The sequence below is a fragment of the Pelmatolapia mariae genome, linkage group LG10_11 (assembly GCF_036321145.2).
Source record: "Pelmatolapia mariae isolate MD_Pm_ZW linkage group LG10_11, Pm_UMD_F_2, whole genome shotgun sequence".
In the NCBI taxonomy this organism is placed as follows: Eukaryota; Metazoa; Chordata; class Actinopteri; order Cichliformes; family Cichlidae; genus Pelmatolapia; species Pelmatolapia mariae.
In genome coordinates this window covers 28701085-28720209 of record NC_086236.1, presented here as the reverse complement: position 1 = coordinate 28720209, position 19125 = coordinate 28701085, and the positions used below count along the sequence as shown (strand labels likewise).

Genomic DNA, 19125 nt, shown 5'->3' with positions numbered 1-19125 from the left:
ACATAATCATCCTGGTCTACCTTACAGAAACCAGGTTTCTGTAAAGGTAGAATTAATCGATTTGTTGATCAATTATTAACTCATGTACTAACAGAGACTTGGAAGAGAGAGACCTAATGTTTAATCATCCACATTTCACTGCTTTACTCTTTGGTGCTGTTGAGGATACCGTATTGCTCTTTCTTTGTGATTTTGTTTTGTGTTTAAGTCATTTTCTGCTGGTTTTTAGTTTGTTTTTTGTCTGTTTGGGACCTGACACAGTCCCTAAGGGGATGGGGTTTTGGAGGGATAACAGGAGGAGAGAAACTGCAGAGAGGCGTGTAAGACTGCAACTCTGCTTCCTGGTCCCAACTCTGGATAGTCACATTTTGGGGGGTTTAATAAATTTGTCCAGATTTCTAGAAATGAGACCTGCTCCATACAAAGTGGGATGGATGCCATCTTTCCTAACTAGACCAGGTTTCCTCCAGAAAGTCTCCCAATTATCTGTAAAGCCCACATCATTTTTTGGACACCACTCAGACAGACAGCAATTTAAGGGGAACTTGTGGTTAAACATGTCACTCCTGGTCTGATTGGGGAGGGGACCAGAGAAAACTACAGAGTCCGACACTGTTTTGGCAAAAGTTTTTTTCCATAATGTTCATATACTGTAGTATTACTACTTTTATAAGTACGGGAGTAGTATGACTACTTTTATGGGATTTGGGATAGGTACTTCCTCAACAACTGTAAAAAGTTGATAATCAGCATTTGATCAGAGCATTTGTTCACTGTTGTTTGTTGAATTGGAGAACAATATTTTTACTAATAACCACAGATTTAAGTACCTACTAGAAACAGCTCTTTAGTATTGTTCTTGCTAGTCACTATTAAGATTTGTAAATAACCAAATAAACTTATATTAAACTAAACTTACAAGAATTTAAAGAATGTTGTACAAGAAATATTTGAGCAGTGTCAACAGACAACAGATAGATGTGTGGCATTTCCCTATGGTCTGCAGGTCCAGGGCAGGAGGCCAGACTGGTGGATCTTTGAGATGGAAGAAGTAACTTGGATGAGTGACGAAATGTATCTCCTGCCGAAAAAGCTATGTCCAGATGAACAGAATCAACTTTCTGGGATTTCCTTATCTGGATGATTGAACGTACATCAAGACTCAGCCTATAGTAATCCAGTGAAAGTTGTCAGTATTTCCACTGCTACACAGCAAACAGTAGCAAACAACTGTTGATAGTTAATCCGGCAAATGTTATTTTCCAAATTGTAAACAAATATTTTTTAAAGCGGCACTTATGTTCTTGCCACAGTGTAACTCGGTTTAACGCAGTAACCTGAAGTGTCCATCAAAGTGACCAATCACATTAGGATCCCAACTTCCTTTGGGCTCAGCCTTCAAACAGTTGATTTGAGCAACCAGGATTCTGCTGAGAGCATAAAGAGCTACACGCTAGAGTGAGTGTGTGAGTGGCAGTGAATACCTGTGCCTGTGAAATTCAATTATTTACTCGGATTATGTTTTTTTTTTCTCGTGCATGACTTTTGACAGAAAAATAATTCCATACAAGAGTCTTATTTTTTTTCTAGCTAAATATAGATAAAGGATAAATAAATAAATAAAAAATACCACTTTCTGAGGGATTTAACTGGGATATCACCTTCTCCTTCTTTATCACCATGCTTTGTGACTTTTTGAACTTGGAAAACATCTTTTCACACAATGCCAGATCTCCCAGAGGACACATCTTACCTGCCCATGTGATGTGGTTGGTCATCCATGAATTCTCTAATCAAGGGGTGTCCGTCTCCTGCTGTGGTCTCTGGTCCCCTAGCCTCTGCCACGCCTGGCTGTAATGAGGAGATTCCCATGATAAACAGGGCAGGAGAGACGGTGTATCCCTTCTCCAGAACCTGCCATGTAGTGTTGCCATATGGTCCTGAATCGCATCATGAATAAGATCTATCTGATCTTATTTGGGACGTATTGTCTTTCAAGGACTTCCTGATGAGGTTATGGAGAATTGAACCATATGTATTGACTAGGTCTAGCCAGACAACTGGCAATTACCCTTGCTTCTCTGCTTGCTAATCATGGTAATATGAACCTTAGGATACCTCCCTTCTGGAATGAGGTGCCCATGTAACCATTCTCCTTCGGGTATGTTGTAATCTGTGTTTCCAAGCCTGAAAAGAAAATCTTAGCTGTACTCGTAAGAAACATGGTTTTAAAATTAGCTAATCTTAGAAAATCCCTACTCTTTTGGCACAAAGTCTGTGCAGCAAAATTGAGTATTTCTTTCAGTATGTGTAAGGCAGGCCACTCGTTCTGACGCTTCAGCCTTCTTTACCACCTCTTTTACTGTTCTCCAAGGTGGTTCTCTGGTGCTCAGGTCTTTAAAAGGAAGTGCTGGGCCGCTGATCTTTGGACTTTGGATATGTCATCATCTACAGTGCATAGTATCATTAAAAGATTTTGAGAATATAGAGAACTCTCGTCAACTCCCATCAATATAGGATGCTTATGATTTTTTGTCATTGAATACTTCAGCAACACAATGGTAAACCAAATACTGCAGCTATAACAATACAATGGTTTTTTAGAAAATACATTTTTTGTTGCTGAATTGTCCAGTCCAAACCTTTCACCAGTTGAAAGCATTTGGCACATCATGAAATGAAAAATACAACAAAGACAACACAGGACTGTTGAGCAGCTAGAATTCTATTAGCTTTCCTCTCCAAAACGTTCAACAACTGGTTTTAGTTCCCAGACATTTAAGACGGCATGCTGCACAGTGGTAAATGTGTTTTTTGAGATGTGCTTTTTTTTCTTTTCTTGAAATGGTACATTTTTTTATTTGAAACATTTTTCTGTATTGTTGTAGTTTATTATTATTGTTGTAGTTTATTACATTTACAAATTTTGTTTTATTTGCATTTTACCCAGTGTCCCAACTTTTTTTGGGGGGTGGGGGGGGGATTTGGTTTGAATTGGAAACCCCTCTAAATGCTGAGTTATAAATTGTGTTTTAGAGCAGGGGTCCCCAACCCCCGGGCCTCGGACCGGTACCGGTCCGTGAGTCATTTGGTACCGGGCCGCGAGAGTTGAGGCTCGGGTGTGAAATGTATGGTTTTCAGGGGTTTTATCGGTTTTTAGCGTTATTTTGTTATTGTTTTTATCGTTAACTCGGTTTTCCTGGGTCTTTTCACGTGTGTTATGAATAAATCTTCTTTTTTTATTTTGTTGTATTTATTTTGTTGTATTTATCCACGACACCTTAAAGGCCGGTCCGTGAAAATATTGTCGGGCATAAACCGGTCCGTGGCGCAAAAAAGGTTGGGGACCGCTGTTTTAGAGAATAGAAGTGTTTTAGACACTTTCCTTTGCATCACAACAGTCTGTTTTTATTTTACATTTGCTGGAGTGGCTAGTCCTCAACAAATCCAGAATCTGCACCAAATCTGGATTATTATAGCCAAATGATTGACTTTTAAATAAGTGGGAGATCATTTCAATTCAATTCCGTTTTACTTATACAGCACCAAATCACAAAAACAGTGGCCTCAAGGCGCTTTAAAACTCTTGTTTTGTTTTTAAATCCCATCCTTTACTGCCCTTAGAAACCTCATTAGATCTGTTAAGATGCCGCTACACACTGCACACACATATAGAGACACCTGACTCTTGATGTCAGAGGTCTGAATAAGTCAGACAGGTTTTAATATTTGGTAGCTAATCTGGAACCCCTGGATGTAACTGAATGGATCTGAAGGTATAATAAATGTGGAGGTGTATTTACTTTTTCGTGAAAGAGATTATGTGACAGATTTAGGAAATGATTTCATAATATCTTTGTCATATGCTCTTTTTTCATTGGATGTATGTGACAACATAATAACCTTACAGATCAAGAAGTTAAGACGACACATTGAACTTAATTTTGAGCCATTCTAGTGTGTTGCATTGTTAAATATTCATAATAATTTTAGTTCTGTTTTGGTCTGCACCAATTTCTGAGAATAGTACTTTTAGCCATTAGCCTAGTTATCACCCTAGCTATCTCTAGCTCCTGAAATCTTGAGTTTCCTCATCAGTTAGTTTCAAACCTTTTTGGGCCGATATTCGGTGCTAAGCACACAATATACAATGTGTTTGCTTTATTTTTCAGATAGAAAATAAGGTTAAACTGGATTTGAATATTTTTAGACTGTTTTTGATCTTTGTTTCTTTTTAAAATTGCTAATTTGATCATTTGTCCCAGTATACGTAATACATTTCCATATCAATGCATAGATGATGTGTATATGATTGTTTTTGTGCCCTACGACTTATCTCTTTTTGATCTTAACCTCCTCTACATCTTGTGTTTGTTTGTTTATTTTTCTTCTGGTTTGAAAAACCCTGTCCACAACCTCCTGGTGACACAGTCTGGATCAGGGCAACTTCTACATGGCCCTCTGGGATGGGGTGGAAGTTGGCATAGCCTTACCAGCGGTAAATCACCCGCTCAAGTATTTCTGATCCAACAGCCAACAATTCATGCCACCACCTCCTGTGCCCCCACACCTTCTTTCTGTCTACCTCCACCACAAGGTCAGTTTAAAGAAGGAATCAGCTGCAGCAACCAGAACCATAGCAAGAACTCGTATCTGCCCATCCTGAATTCTTACCCTCGTATTGCCCCTCACCCCAGGAAGGAAATCCATGAGGGAAAAGGTACCAGAGTAGATGGTGTTAAAGAGCTTTGCAGTGAAGGCCAAAGCCAGAGCAAGAGAGCATGCATTGAGGAAGAGAAGAGGGAAGCTGTATCCACTACTATTCACCTCCTGCAGCAGCAACAGAAAGATGACAAAGTCAATTTCCAGCATAAAGTCAGAGGAGGACACAGTTCTATCCTCAACTTATCTCACTGCCTGGTGCCCAGTTATGCCTCATCTAAAACCCAACACAAGTCCTGCCACTGTCACAAAAACTCCAGCTCTGAAAATTTAGGCTCACTGTCCATCTCGAGGTCCCACATACCCTCTTCACCTTCTTCCTTTTCTCCCCTATCCTCCTCTCCTTCCTCTTCATCTCCCACTTCTTCAACAGCTCACAGTCCATATCACCTAGCTCTAGACAGCTCTTCCACACGCCAGCGCCGTTTCCTCAACACAGCAGAGATTCTCAACCAGTTGGGCCTGCTGGCTATTACACTACGCACCAAGGAGCTGCTAAAGCAGAATGTTGCTACTGAGAGAGAAATTACTCAGCTACGTCAGCACACCCATCTCTTATCCCAGGCCAGCCAAAACAGTGGCACTGAAGTCTCATATAGCCTTCACAAACTCTTCCAAATTATGAGAGAATCAGGCGCCTACCCGAACTTGGTGCTTTCAGATGATGAAAGACTCAGCAGCAGCCACCAAAAGAGGAAGACTATAAGACTGCAAGACTACAAAGAGGATAACAACACAGAAACCTCTAAAATCCAAAGTAGCCTACCACAGGTTGTGTCTATACACAACATGAATGATGGAACATCACCGCCCTCTCCATTGTTTGCTCCTTCACCGGACACAAAAGAAGCAGACCATGCTTACAGTTCAGAGCTCATGTCCCTGTCTCTCTTTTTCTAGATCTGTTCATAAACAAGGACACAGTGAGTCAGTCATGGAAAAGGACTTAAGTGATTTTACTGTTTTTCCAGAAACTTCAACACAGAGCAACTATCTCCTCTAGAATCTTGGTGAAGAGGAGGATGTGTTATAGAAAAATGTGCAACCTAGCAATACAATAAAGCATTTGACTGAATTGAAAACTAATGAAAAATGGCCATAGAAAGGGTGATTTTTACTGATATATATACACAATTTAATGTTCAACACGATTTAGATATTTTCCTACATTTTGTCAGGGATTTGCTCATTCCAGGTGAACATTTTTCATCAATAGTTTTGCCTTATGTGCACAGGACTTATGTGTTCAGTCAGGCAACTACCGCATGTTAAAAAACAAACAGAAGCACATTTGCTGTCACAACTCGGGTCTCTTGTGGAGAATTTCAGCAACTGAAGAGTGACAGCAGTCTTTTGCTTTGTTACTTCAGAAAACAATGCTTCCTGACATTTTTTCAGTATTGTAAATTGTTTGTAATGAAAAGCTTCAATGTGCAGTGATACAAAAAGCTTGAGTCTCTAATTTATCCCTTGAAAAATTCTCCAGGGTTGAGGTTAGGGGTTAGGGTTAGGTTCTTAGGTACTTCTTTGTATTACTGTTGCTAATTGTATATTCATTACATATAGATATTTACAATTGCAAATATCTATATTTAATATGTTGATTTAAAACAGTTTGGTGAATACACAACAAAAGCAGTAAAACTAATGTAGCAAAAAACATGTAGGTTAACTCTAAAACACAGCTCTATAGCTGTTAAACTCTTGTGGACACCTGGACACAAGTACAGAGCACAGAGGTAAGGTTAAAAGATGTTTAAATGAAAAAATATTTGTTGAACAGAATATATTTAAAGGACAGGCAAGCAATCGCCACAAGTGTCTCTCTTCTTTCTTCTCTCACAACCTAGTTCTCTCGCCATGATTCTCAGCAGCTGCTGGTGTCTAAACAGAAGAGACAAAAGTGAGTACTGCATCAGCAATAGATAAATGAGTATTGATGGAGCTGTGCTTGTTTGCCGCATAGGCTGTTACCACTGACAGAGCTAAATTCCAGCCTTTTATCCACAATTTTCACATGATGTCAGTGCTACTGGGACACGCCTACCTCGTGGGCAAAAACAGTACTGCGGCCCTCCTTTGAACAGCTTTAATGCCAGGTAGTTGCTCTGCTATCAGATGCACTAATAAAAGTTTATTTATAGCTGCTAGAAGAATAGAAGTATGGCACCAACATGTGAACACATCTCTCATAACCCTGACTTACAGGTCAAATTGCACCAATCCCTGCTTCTCCACAGCAACCCATGCCATCAGTGGTGGCTCATTTAAACTATAGGAGTGATTTACTGACATCGAAAAATACTTGGTAACATGATTTATTCCAGGGCTCTGGTTTAAGCTAGCTATGTAGTGCTTACTTTTGCTTTAATGATGAGCAATTTCTTGTTCTTCACTTGCCAAACAGTGGTATTATTTACCCATCCAGATGGGTAAAATAGGTATTACCCAGCATACACTAGGTAAAATAAGTACACATCACCAATTGTCTAAGTAAATATATTTCTAAAGGTGCTTCTGACATGAGAATCTCACCAGATGTCAGTAACAACCCATCCAATCCACAAATTCAAATAAGTGAAATCAGAGAAATTCATAAGTTGTGTATAATAAAGAGACATGACACAGGGAAAAAGTATTGAACACGCTTACTGAAATATAATACGTTGTACAAAAGCTTGTGTTGATGACAGCTTCACAACGCCTATTGTATGGAGAAACACAGTTGCATGCTTTGCTCAATTATGATTTTGGCCCATTTTTTGACACAAAAAGTTTTCAAATCCTGAAGGTTACATGGGCCCCTCCTATTAACTCTGAGCTTAGTTCTTTCCATAGATTTTCTGTTAGATTTAGCTCAGGTGATTGGCTGGGGCATTCTACCAGCTTTTAAATTTTTTTTCTCTGAAACCAAGAGAGAGCAGTATTGTGGGGATGTGATCATGACCTGTAGTAGCATGTAATGTCTGCGTGGTGTCAGCGGTGACGCAGAGTTGTCCGACACTGACTCTGGGGGGAAGGAGATGGCGGGGCCTTCGAGTGAGGTTCCGCCAGCTCCAACGATTTGTCCCACAGATTTCCCACTGGAGCAGTCTTGTGATGACACCCTACGGTCAACCTTCGACCAAGCGATAGAAATTGATGGGGACTTTATCGACACTCTCACAGAGAAAGAGCACAGTTGTTGTTGCACCAACAGTTGTTTGGGCCTAAAAGCATCTGGGAAATGATTTTCCAGGCGGCTCATTATAACCCCATGGCAGGGCAAATGGGATATGACAAGACTCTGGAACAAATAAGGGTCCGATTTTATTGACTAATTAAAGAAAACTGGGAGGAAGGTCCAACTCCAAGGTTGGACCTTGGAGTTGGTCCAACCTTGGGCGTTTGTGTGGGACCTTGAAGGTGTGGGACCAGATGTGGCCCTGGACTCAATTGGGCGGTGAGGGGGTGTGGCGGGGGTGTGGTCTCTGGCTCCGCTGCAGTGGACTCGAGGGGCAGTGCCAGAGTGGCTGGCAGGGCAGCTGCTGCCACTCAGTAATCAGACTCTCCCTTTTTCAGTGATGCGGGGGCTCAAGAAAGGAGCTGAGTGTGGAGTGGAGAAGCAGCTGAAAAGCTGACCTCACAAAGTCAGGAAAACAGAAAACGTATTGTGCAAATAAACAAAAACTGTCTCCTGAGGCTATGTAGGTTCCATTCATTTCACAGTTACTAATTATTTTCTTTAAAAGAGTTGTACCTGCTGATTCCAGGTCTTTCTGAAGCTCTCCACACGTGGTCCTTGGCTCTTGGTAGTGGTGAGATGCACTGTACTGAGGCTTTGGAGCGTCTGTCAAGAAATCCAGAAATCCTTTTATGAAACACATATTGAGGCTTGGTTCTTTAATGGGAGTGATGTCAGTGATGACATTTGAAGCCTATCTGGTTCAGAAAGTGGTTAAAGTGTTTGTGTGGTTTACGAACATATAATTGGATCACCACAAAATTTACATGTTAGTGTTTGTGTTGGAGTTTTGCCAATATTGCTTTGGTAGAGAAGAGCTTGTTTTCATGGATCCTCCTGCTGATTTCTCCCAATAAAGTAGGCTATTACCCATAATATGCCTGTAAATAATTAAATGTGTTACTACTATAATGCTCCCAAGTTGTTGGGTTTTGGTTTTTTTTCCTAAGGTGAAGTGTTTGTTGTGTGCAAACACTTGGGGTCCAACAACATGCCTCATTGATTGGTATCATCTAGGCAGAGGTGTATATATCCAAACCTATACAGGCTCGCTGTGGGATACTGTGGGATGTTCCCCTGCATCCTCAGTATCTTGTAAAACAGTTTTCTCTAAAACCGGAGAGGTTATTACCAAAAGGAGAAACCAGCTTAGTCAAGCACAGTAGAAAAAAGGTGTTTTCTTAATAAAACATGAATAAAGTTACCATCACCCCAGTATTCACAACCTCAATCATGTTAATTCACATAAAGAAATTCAGAAATTAACCTTTTTTTTCTTTTTAACCAATTGGACCAATTGCTTCTTTATGAGGCTTCATCTGGCCATCACCACATCTTGGACAACTCTTCTGATAATTATTTTTACTCTTCTGTCTGAGATCTTGAAGGGAGCACCTGGTTGTGGATGGTTTATGTTGAAATAATGTTCTTTCCTTTTCCGGATTAGGGCCCCAACAGGGCTCACTGGAACTTTCAGTAATTTAGAAATTATTCTGTAACCAATGCATTCAATAAGGCTGCAAAGGTTTTGAGAGATGCTCACTGATTTTACCCATCATAAGATGTATGTTGTGTAACACACTGGTAATGAGAGACCTTTTTATAGGCCATCATTTGGGACTAAACCAGCTGATACTGATTTGCACTAAGTGGGAGGATTGCTTTTTAATTAATTCAGTTTCAATTTAATTCAATTTTATTTATATAGCACAATAATAGATATAGAGAAAAACCCAACAATCATATGACCCCCTATGAGCAAGCACTTTGGCAACAGTGGGAAGGAAAAACTCCCTTTAAACAGGAAGAAACCTCCAGCAGAACCAGGCTCAGGGAGGGGCATCTGCTGCGACCGGTTGGGGTGAGAGAAGGAAACAGGATAAAGACATGCTGTGGAAGAGAGCCAGAAATTAATAACACATATGATTCAATGCAGAGAGGTCTATTAACACATAGTGAGTGAGAAAGGTGACTGGAAAGGAAAATCTCAATGCATTATGGGAATCCCCCGGCAGCCTACGTCTATTGCAGCATAACTAAGGGAGGATTCAGGGTCACCTGGTCCAGCCTTAACTATATGCTTTAGCAAAAAGGAAAGTTTTAAGCCTAATCTTAAAAGTAGAGATATTGTCTGTCTCCCGAATCCAAACTGGAAGCTGGTTCCACAGGAGAAGGGCCTGAAAACTGAAGGCTCTCCCTCCCATTCTACTTTTAAGTACTCTAGGAACAACAAGTAAGACTGCAGTGCGAGAGCGAAGTGCTCTAATAGGATGATATGGTACTACAAGGTCATTAAGATAAGATGGGGCCTGATTATTTAAGACCTTGTATGTGAGGAGCAGGATTTTGAATTCAATTCTGGATTTAACAGGAGGCCAATGAAGGGAAACCAATGCAGGAGAAATATGCTCTCTCTTTCGAGTCCCTATCAGTACTGTTGCTGCAGCATTTTGGATTAACTGAAGGCTTTTCAGGGAGTTTTTAGGACATCCTGATAATAATGAATTACAGTAGTCCAGCCTGGAAGTGAACTAGTTTTGCAGCATCACTCTGAGAGTCTTTAGAGATGTTGCACAAATGGAAGAAAGCAGTCTTACATATTTGTTTAATATGTGTGTTGAAGGACATGTCTTGGTCAAAAATGACTCCAAGGTTCCTCACAGTGTTACTGGAGGCCAAGGTAATGCCATCCAGAGTGAAAATCTGGTTAGATACCATATTTCTAAGATTTTCAGGGCCGAGTAAAATAACCTCAGTTTTATCAGAATTAAGAAGCAGAGAGTTAGCGGCCAGCCAGGTCTTTATGTATTTAAGACATTCCTGCAGTTTAACTAAATGGTGTGTGTTATCTGGCTTCATGGATAGATAGAGCTGGGTGTCATCTGCATAGCAGTGAAAATGTATACTATGTCTTCTAATGATACTGCCTAGGGGAAGCATGTATAATGTAAACAGAATTGGTCCTAGCACTGAACCCTGTGGAACACCATAACTGACCTTAGTGTGTGAAGAGGACTCTCCATTTACATGCACAAATTGGAGTCTGTTCGATAGATATGATACAAACCACTGCAGCGCAGTACCTGTAATACCTACAGCGTGCTCTAATCGCTCTAATAGGATATTATGGTCAACAGTATCAAACGCTGCACTGAGGTCTAGCAGGACAAGCACAGAGATGAGTCCACTGTCAGAGGCCATAAGAAGATCATTTGTAACCTTCACTAAAGCTGTTTCTGTGCTGTGATGAGCTCTGAAACCTGACTGAAACTCTTCAAATAAGCCATTCCTCTGCAGAAGATCTGTTAGCTGTTTGACAACTACTCTTTCAAGGATTTTTGAAGTTTTTGAGTTTTTACATCTCCCTTTCTTCGTGTGTTTAATACTTTTTCCCTTTGTCTTTTCTCATTATTACACAGTTTATGGACATCCATGGTTTGATTTTTTTGCATATGTAAATTGAATGGGTTTTACAGACATGTTGTGAGAATTTTGATGTCAATTAAGTGACTATTTCAGTCTGAGTTTTAATGTCTTCATCACAGTGTGTGTGTGTTAGAGTTGGATGTCTCGAGACCGGTCTTGGTCTTGAGACTGGTCTCAAGATCACTTTTACGTGGTCTTGGTCTTGTCTTGGTCTCGACGGACTTTGGTCTTGGTCTTGTCTTGGTCTCGGATCCCTCGGTCTTCTCTTGGTCTGGCTGTCTCGGTCTTGCTGTCTCAGATCGACATAGTGCAACTGTATAAAACAAAAACTACACACAATATTCGAAGCACATAGCGCACAGTCGTAAATTCCCCCTAATTTTTGGTATGATCCGAGCTCAGGTACTAGGCGACTGAGCACAGCATTTACTCATGTGAGCGAGGGGGGAGAAGCTGCTGCCTGCGAATTTGCTGTAGGAGAAGCGCAGACAGGCAGACAGAGGAGAGCTTAAGTTTGACCAGGTACCAAAGCAAATCATTCATACTGTACAAATAATGTAAATACGACGGTGTATCACAAAAGATTGATATCAAACTGATAACTTGACCCATATTACGTTACTTGCTCTTCGAGTGAATCAACAAATGGCAAAATGAAAAGCCGAACAACAATGCTGTTTTTTTTAGACAGTCTTAGCTTACATGTGTGTTTATTTCATATTTTCAGTTTTTACCCTCCACAGCTAAACAACGCACTCTAAATCAGTTTCAGTTATGTACTGATGAACACAACAATGGACATAAGGGGCTTCTTTCAAAGAAAAAACTCAAGTAGATGTTATTTTATATATTATGCTTTGTATGTTGTTCAGTATATTTCTATGCAAAACAAGAGGAATTTCAATACACAGCAGTATATTCACAGTTGAAACCAGATATTTACATACACTTTAGGGAAAAAACATAAAAACATTTTTTTTATGTTAAACATGAATTTAGAGTAAACTTGTTTTGTTTTAGATAAATAAATATTGAAATATCTTTTGAATTAGTTAAATGTTAGAATAAAGGGACAGAGAGCTGTCTATTTTTTATCACTTTCACCAAATTTAGGAGTACATATACACTAAGTTTATTGTTAATTAATAAGAAAACTCCAGACGAGTCCATTCTGAGCTTAAGAAGCTTCTGATAGGTTAGTAGAGTCCATGTGAGTAAATTGGTGGCACACCTATGGATGCATATAAGGCACCCCCAAAACACAGAGCCTGTTTCTTTGACATGGGAAAATCAAGAGATATCAACCAAAACACCAGGAAAAGAATTGTGGACCTCCATAAGTGTGGCTCAATTTTAAATACAATTTGGGTGCCATTTGCAATTAAGAAATACATATATATATATATTTTTTTTTTTTTTTCCTATATGAAGTCATTCTTTTTTGAACAAAACTCAAAACACAGCCTAATAAATCTTTCAGTACATTTCTACCCATTTCTATGTTATATTGATATGACATGTGTGGTTGCCTGCACGTGCCTTTCAGAATCTATTTTGTGGTCACACTTAATTACATTAGGTTATTTGCAAGAATCTAATGCATCATCACCAATTATGTGTCGACTTCCTTGTACAGACACTGGACAAATGTTATTTACTAGCTAATCTTAAAATTGATGTTGGTTACAGAAATTTAGCCTTGCAATTATAGTTTTAGAGTCCAGTGGTCTCTCAGCCTCAGATATTTAACATACCAATGAAAAGTCTGTACAAAAGTTTTTTGGGGTTTTTTTGTTTGTTTTTTTAAAAAAAAAAACAAAACAGAGATACTCTGTATCTCTGTTTGTGGTATCTCTTTCCACAATGATCAACAACAGGTCAGATGCCCTAAGATGGTCAGCAACAACTCTACGGTGATTGTGGAGGTAAAAGATGCTTTTGAAGAAAATCCACAGCACTGAAGAAATCAAACAGTCTTTTGGGTTTGTCTGTGCTGACATTAAAACCATGAAGGAGAGAGTCAATAGCTTTGACGATACACATGAAAAATATCTCTCTTGTCTGGAAAGCTACACACACCGCTGGAATCTCAAGCGTTACGGCTTAGAGAAAAAAGAAAAAGAGGAAAGAAGTCGTTCAAATATGGCAAGCTAAGTGATGCTGTTTGGTGCTCTGCAAAAAACCTCATCCTTCCTGAAAGACCACAACTTGAAGCTGGCAGAGGACCGTTGACGACAGAGAGAAACGAAAGAGACTGTGGCCTGCTGTGGAAAAAGGCCAAAAAGAAAACAAATTGACATACTTCGCTGGTGGTTGTACCTTTGTGAGTGGAACCAACGTATTCTCCCCACAAACTACAGTAACTTACCTAATAAGGTACTGTATGCAGTGGCACTTTTTTGTATTTCTGAGAGTCTTGAATTTTGTGAACTGCTGTTAGCGCTTTTAAATGCACATGAAGCTAGATGCATCTTACTAGATATGTCCCTGTTTACTCACTCATAATGTTTTTTAATGAGGCATTCGATCTCAAGAGCTATTAATCTCTGGGGGGTTTTGGGGGGGTTGAATCTTACCTCATGAACTTTTCTTTAGTTTTGAAGCATTTCAGAGATATAACTCTCCTATACTACGCTGAGCTGTACCCATCAAGTTATTTATAACAGGGTTTGGTGGTTTGGTGGGTGGGTTTGCCAGTGTCTTAGGACCATGAGCTTTCTTTTTGACAGTTCTTTGTCTTATTTTATTTTCTTGAAAGTCACTCTGAATGTGACAAAGATGGTCATTATACAGGGTGGGCCATTTATATGGATACACCGTAATAAAATGGGAATGGTTGGTGATATTAAAGTCCTGTTTGTGGCACATTAGTATATGTGAGGGGGCAAACTCCTCAAGATGGGTGGTGGCCATGGTGGCCATTTAGAAGTCGGCCATCTTGGATACAACTTTTGTTTTTTCAATAGGAAGAGGGCCATGTGACACATCAAATTTATTGGTAATGTCACAAGAAAAACAATGGTGTGCTTGGTTTCAACGTAACTTTATTCTTTCATGAGTTATTTACAAGTTTCTGACCACTTATAAAATGTGTTCAATGTGCTGCCCATTGTGTTGGATTGTCAATGCAACCCTCTGCTCCCGCTCTTCACACACTGATAGCAACACCGCAGGAGAAATGCCAGCACAGGCATCCAGTATCCGTAGTTTCAGGTGCTGCACATCTCGTGTTTTGACCAACAATGACAAGTCCAAACAAAGGGTTAAATAAACTTGGCCCTGGTAAGATGCACATGGGAGACTCTCTGCCGGTCTTCGCTGCCAGAAGGTGGTGAACCATCCATCTCTAACCAATATAGTCAACAAACTTGGCCCACCTGAGAGTGCACCTGGGACACTTTTTGCCCATCTCCATTTGCCAAAGTTGTGAAAAACCCTTCTTTAACGGATATAGTAGCAAACCCAACAAAGCTGTCAGGAGGATTAATTATTTTCTCTCTGCAGTATGTTTGATATCTGTAGTTTTGCGGACTTTTGGTTTCACTCTGTCCATAAAACCATCAGGGACCCAATTAAAAATGATGGATGCTGGGAACAGCGCTCAGAAAGTTATGGAGTAGTGCCAGAAAGTTATTTAACACAAGTGTCAAAGATTAAAAGAGGAACAAAGTGCAAATTGACAACTGATTGGGGAAAAGTATTGCCAAACATATTACATCGATAATTGGGGTTAATGTTGACATTTGTAGAGTTGAGAAAATACATATTAGTTTAAATTTAATGTGAATCAGGGAAAAAAGATGCACCCTGGGTAGTTTCTTGGCCGCTGTTTGTCTGTTTGCGTTGGTTTTTGACCTGCATGTGCTCACGGCAAACACCCTAGGGGAGCTTTTTTACTTTTCCTATGGTGCTGAAGTTGATCATTCAATAAAGAAATTGGCATAGAACTCTGCTCTTTTCCTGTAATCTTTGTGTTTTTCATTTAATTGGCATCTGGACGCAGAAAATCAACTCCAGCTGCAGAAAGGTGCGATGAAGAAGGTGCCTACAAAGTACAGCAAGCTGTCCATACCTGAGGCCTTGGAAACTGCCAAACAACGACTCACAGCCTTGGACAGCCACTTGAAGAGCTATACTAGAGAGATCGAAGGTAGAAGAATAAACCAGCTGTTCTCCACAGAACCAGCCAAGGTGTACTCTCAGTGGCAGGGGAACAATATGAGAACAGCACCTCCAAGGCTGGAGCAATACTGGAAGAGCATATGGGAGAAGGACGCAACCCATAACAGCAATGCTCAGTGGCTAGTGGATCTGAGGGCAGACCACAGCAACCTCCCTGAACAGGGTCCAGTAACCATCACAGTGGCAGGCATCCAAGAAAGGGTCTCCAGTATGAAGAATTGGACAGCACCAGGCCCTGACATGGTTCACGCCTACTGGCTAAAGAAGCTGACTGCACATGTGCTTAAAGTTAACATTTTAAAAACATGTTTAGCGCCATCTTCTGACATTACAGAACGTGACATCATGTGGTTGGTTGATTGGTTGGTTGCGGCTAATAGACTTACATTAGTTTATGTTAGCTAACTAGTGACAAAATCGATAACTCAGAGGAAAATAACAACACTAAAACTAAAAATCAGTTAAAGGGGATCACTTTTGTGCTGCCTCTGACTGCAACAATGAGTTTTATGTTAAAACCGAGGATATACTGTCCACTTTCAGTGTCTGTTTCTTTAGCAGTAAGTGGCTCTATGTTGTTTGACTAGCTTCAGTCAAACAGGAAAATCTGCCTGTTAACCATAATGTTTGAGTTAGGGGGTTAGGGTGTGAGAGGCTGGGTATGCCCTGGACAGGTCGCTCGTATGTTGCAGGGCCAACACAGACCCTACATTTGGATTTGAACCCAGGACTTTTTGCTGTGAGACAATGCCAGTACAGAGAGACAGCTAAGCATGTGACATCCACGCCTACAGTGCATGTAGGTATCAAATCACCATGTAAGCTAGCAAGCACATCTTTGAACAGTCGGAGGAAGCTGAAGTAACTCAAAAGAAACTCACACAGCCACTGGGAGAACATAAACAGAATGGTCCCAGTTGACTTAAAGCAGTCAACTGGTATGCGGGAAGTCTCCCAAAAATTTTTTAAGATTAAATAATATACCATGTTCTGATTGAGGGATTTCTGAAAAATGGATTTCTGAAGGGATTTCTGAAAAAATCTGCAATCACTTCTGACATAAATGAAAACAGAAAACTAAACAGCAGTGACATTTGTAGGGTTACTGAAGTTGGGCTAGCTGGTATATAATGATGTGCTACATGGTGGCTAGCTACACAGCTATGATAGCATAACATAAGCACAGTGAAGCTGGATGATGAACGCTAACTTTTTTCCAAAAGTTAACGTGAGGGTTCCTGATGGTTAGGGACAAATGCATGGCAGGATGCTGTAAACGGACCAAACTTCAGTCAGGAGAACAACTGAGATAATCCATCCACAATACGAGGTTAGTCATTAATATATTGCTGCATGGGCTGGGCTGTAATTGCATCGTAAGGTTTTAAAAACTGAGCTTTAAAATGAATAGTGATAATAAAAACCGAGAGAGGCCGACAGTGATCACTGACTTTTTTTAGGGGCTTGTTCAGATTGAATAGAACAAGATACAAAGCATTAAAACGCAACAGCCTTAATAAACACAGAGTAGTTTGGACCCGGAAGCAGGGTTCATATGTCATCACCTAAAGACCGGATATCCCACCTGCTGTGAATGTTTTAATGCAGTACAGCTGATGTTATTATCACTTGTCACATCCTGCTTATGACAGTTAAAATAAATAACATCCATATAAGAAATAAAATTGTCTTGTGTAAACTGTATATGGTGTTAAATAGGCCTATACTACTGTACTTTAGTGTCGGGCATAAGGGTGGTACTTTAAGAGCCATATATTTTATAAGGTGGTACTCATTGTGAAAAGTTTGAGAACCACTGACCTAAAGGATTAAATATTAGAATCTGGGCTTCAGATAGGGTGTCAACCATTATAACCTTGTTGGATGGATCAACAAAGGAAGCTGCATTTATTTAAAGATCTAACTAGGCCTGTTGTTTTATTGGTCATCTTTCCCAAGATTGAAAGAACTTTCTAAAATCTTTCGAAAAAAGATTCTGAATTCTAATAAGGATTTTCTAAATATTATGAAGAAAATCATTTCACTAAAAATACAATAAAAAATTGTATTGAAGAATCAGGCGGTGTTACAGAATCAAGTGTTGCTTATTTTGTCTACACTTTCCAGGTCAATACTACCATCGCAAAGGGTTCACAAGAATATATGACATGTATGTGTACATGATATACCCCAATGAAGCCAATTAGATGGCATGAGTTTTATATTAAATGGTTCAATTTACATTTAACTGTGTAATTAATTTAAATAATGTTTCAAACAATTGGGTTCTTATATATTTCAAAATTTACCAAAAGAAAAATATTGCAGTGATGCGAATGGTTTTGGAAAAAGATTTATTTAGGGATAAAATTTATGTTAAACATGCATTTTTCTTTCATTTAAATATGAATATATATGGAGTCACAGTTTTCAAATATTCTTGTTAGCTTTGATTTTACTGTATTCTTTGTGCTTCTTTATTCTAACACAAGACAGCAGAATAAATATGTTGAAAGAAGATAAATTAGAAATCAGCATAAAAATGTAATTAAAAATGTTAAGATTATCTGTTACACTTTAATATTCTGCATTTGTGAAAAAAAAACATGTTAAAGGAATAGTTTTACATTACATAACTAGTTGTTTAAGAATTAGATGATTGACATCAGACTGATACTCTTACGTTGTTAGGTTATGATGATTAATAGGAAAAACACATTTTCCAAATACACACATATTAATATAACTATAAAGTAAAACAAATGGTAAATGGACTGATTTTTATGTAGCACTTTTCTTGCCTCTCATTTTTTCTTTGGACATCCTTGCTTGCAGTAGGCACAATAACGGGAGCAACAGCGATAACAGGAAAGTCGGAGCTGACAGAGGAGTCCAGGAGATCTCTCTGGTGCTGCTTCAGATTCTTCTACCTTCATTTGCTCTTGATAGATATTTGGAGAATCTAGTTGAACTGTTTGATTAGCTTTGTTGCTAGTTGTCAGTGTCTTAGACGCTTTGTTTTGTATGTGGAATTTCTCAATCTCACTAAGCATGCGGACCTTAAGTTGTTGGAGCTCGGTATATTTTTCATCAAGTGATTTGTGATCTCCATCCCTGCCACTTTCAGATAAAAAGGTATTATGTTCCAACATTTTTCTTGCTTTCTTAACTGATGTCTTTTCTTTCTGTAATATTGATCTCCTAACAAACTGATTGATCACCTTTACTCTTTTATGCAGATTGTTTCTCATTTTTTGACCTCTGAGCTTCATCTGATTTATCTCATTTCGTTCGATTCTAGTGTCCTTCCAGATTTGTTTCAAAAACTCAGTTTTTAAAATTCCCTTCTGTGTGAAGTCATCTTCCTCTGCTGACAAGATGGACAACGTCGCAAGCTTTGTTTTCTTGACATTTTCAAATTCTTCACATTCTCCTACTAACAGCCGACCATCCTTGTCAGGTGTCAAGTATCTGTTGCTTCCTTCAAGATTACCTGTAACATCCTCCATCCTCTGCTCAAATTCATGTTCATTAGTCTCTTCAGCCTGATACTCATGTAAGCATTCTTTTAC

At 39.4% G+C, this 19125-nt stretch overlaps 2 protein-coding genes across 4 annotated transcripts in view; one reads left to right on the top strand and one right to left on the bottom strand.

The window, feature by feature from the left end:
* Positions 1–15318, top strand: part of LOC134637453 (CLOCK-interacting pacemaker-like) — a 30936-nt gene extending 15618 nt beyond the window's left edge. Inside the window, exons 5-6 of one of the 3 annotated variants that reach the window (XR_010095118.1) lie at positions 4432–6625; positions 13196–15318. Coding sequence is in view for 2 of the 3 variants with exons in the window: in XM_063487881.2 (XP_063343951.1) it covers positions 4309–5622 (1314 nt within the window). In the remaining variant the exon portion in view is untranslated. Of the gene's footprint in view, positions 1–1006 lie in introns of all 3 variants that reach the window. The other 2 variants (XM_063487880.1, XM_063487881.2) reach the window with 2 other exon arrangements.
* Positions 15319–17896: 2578 nt separating this feature from the next.
* si:ch211-250g4.3 (uncharacterized) overlaps positions 17897–19125 on the bottom strand; it is a 35358-nt gene continuing 34129 nt past the window's right edge. The window contains exon 3 of the mRNA XM_063487671.1: positions 17897–19125. This exon is cut by the window's right edge and continues 27477 nt beyond it. Coding sequence (XP_063343741.1) covers positions 18358–19125 — 768 coding nt within the window. The 3' untranslated portion in view covers positions 17897–18357.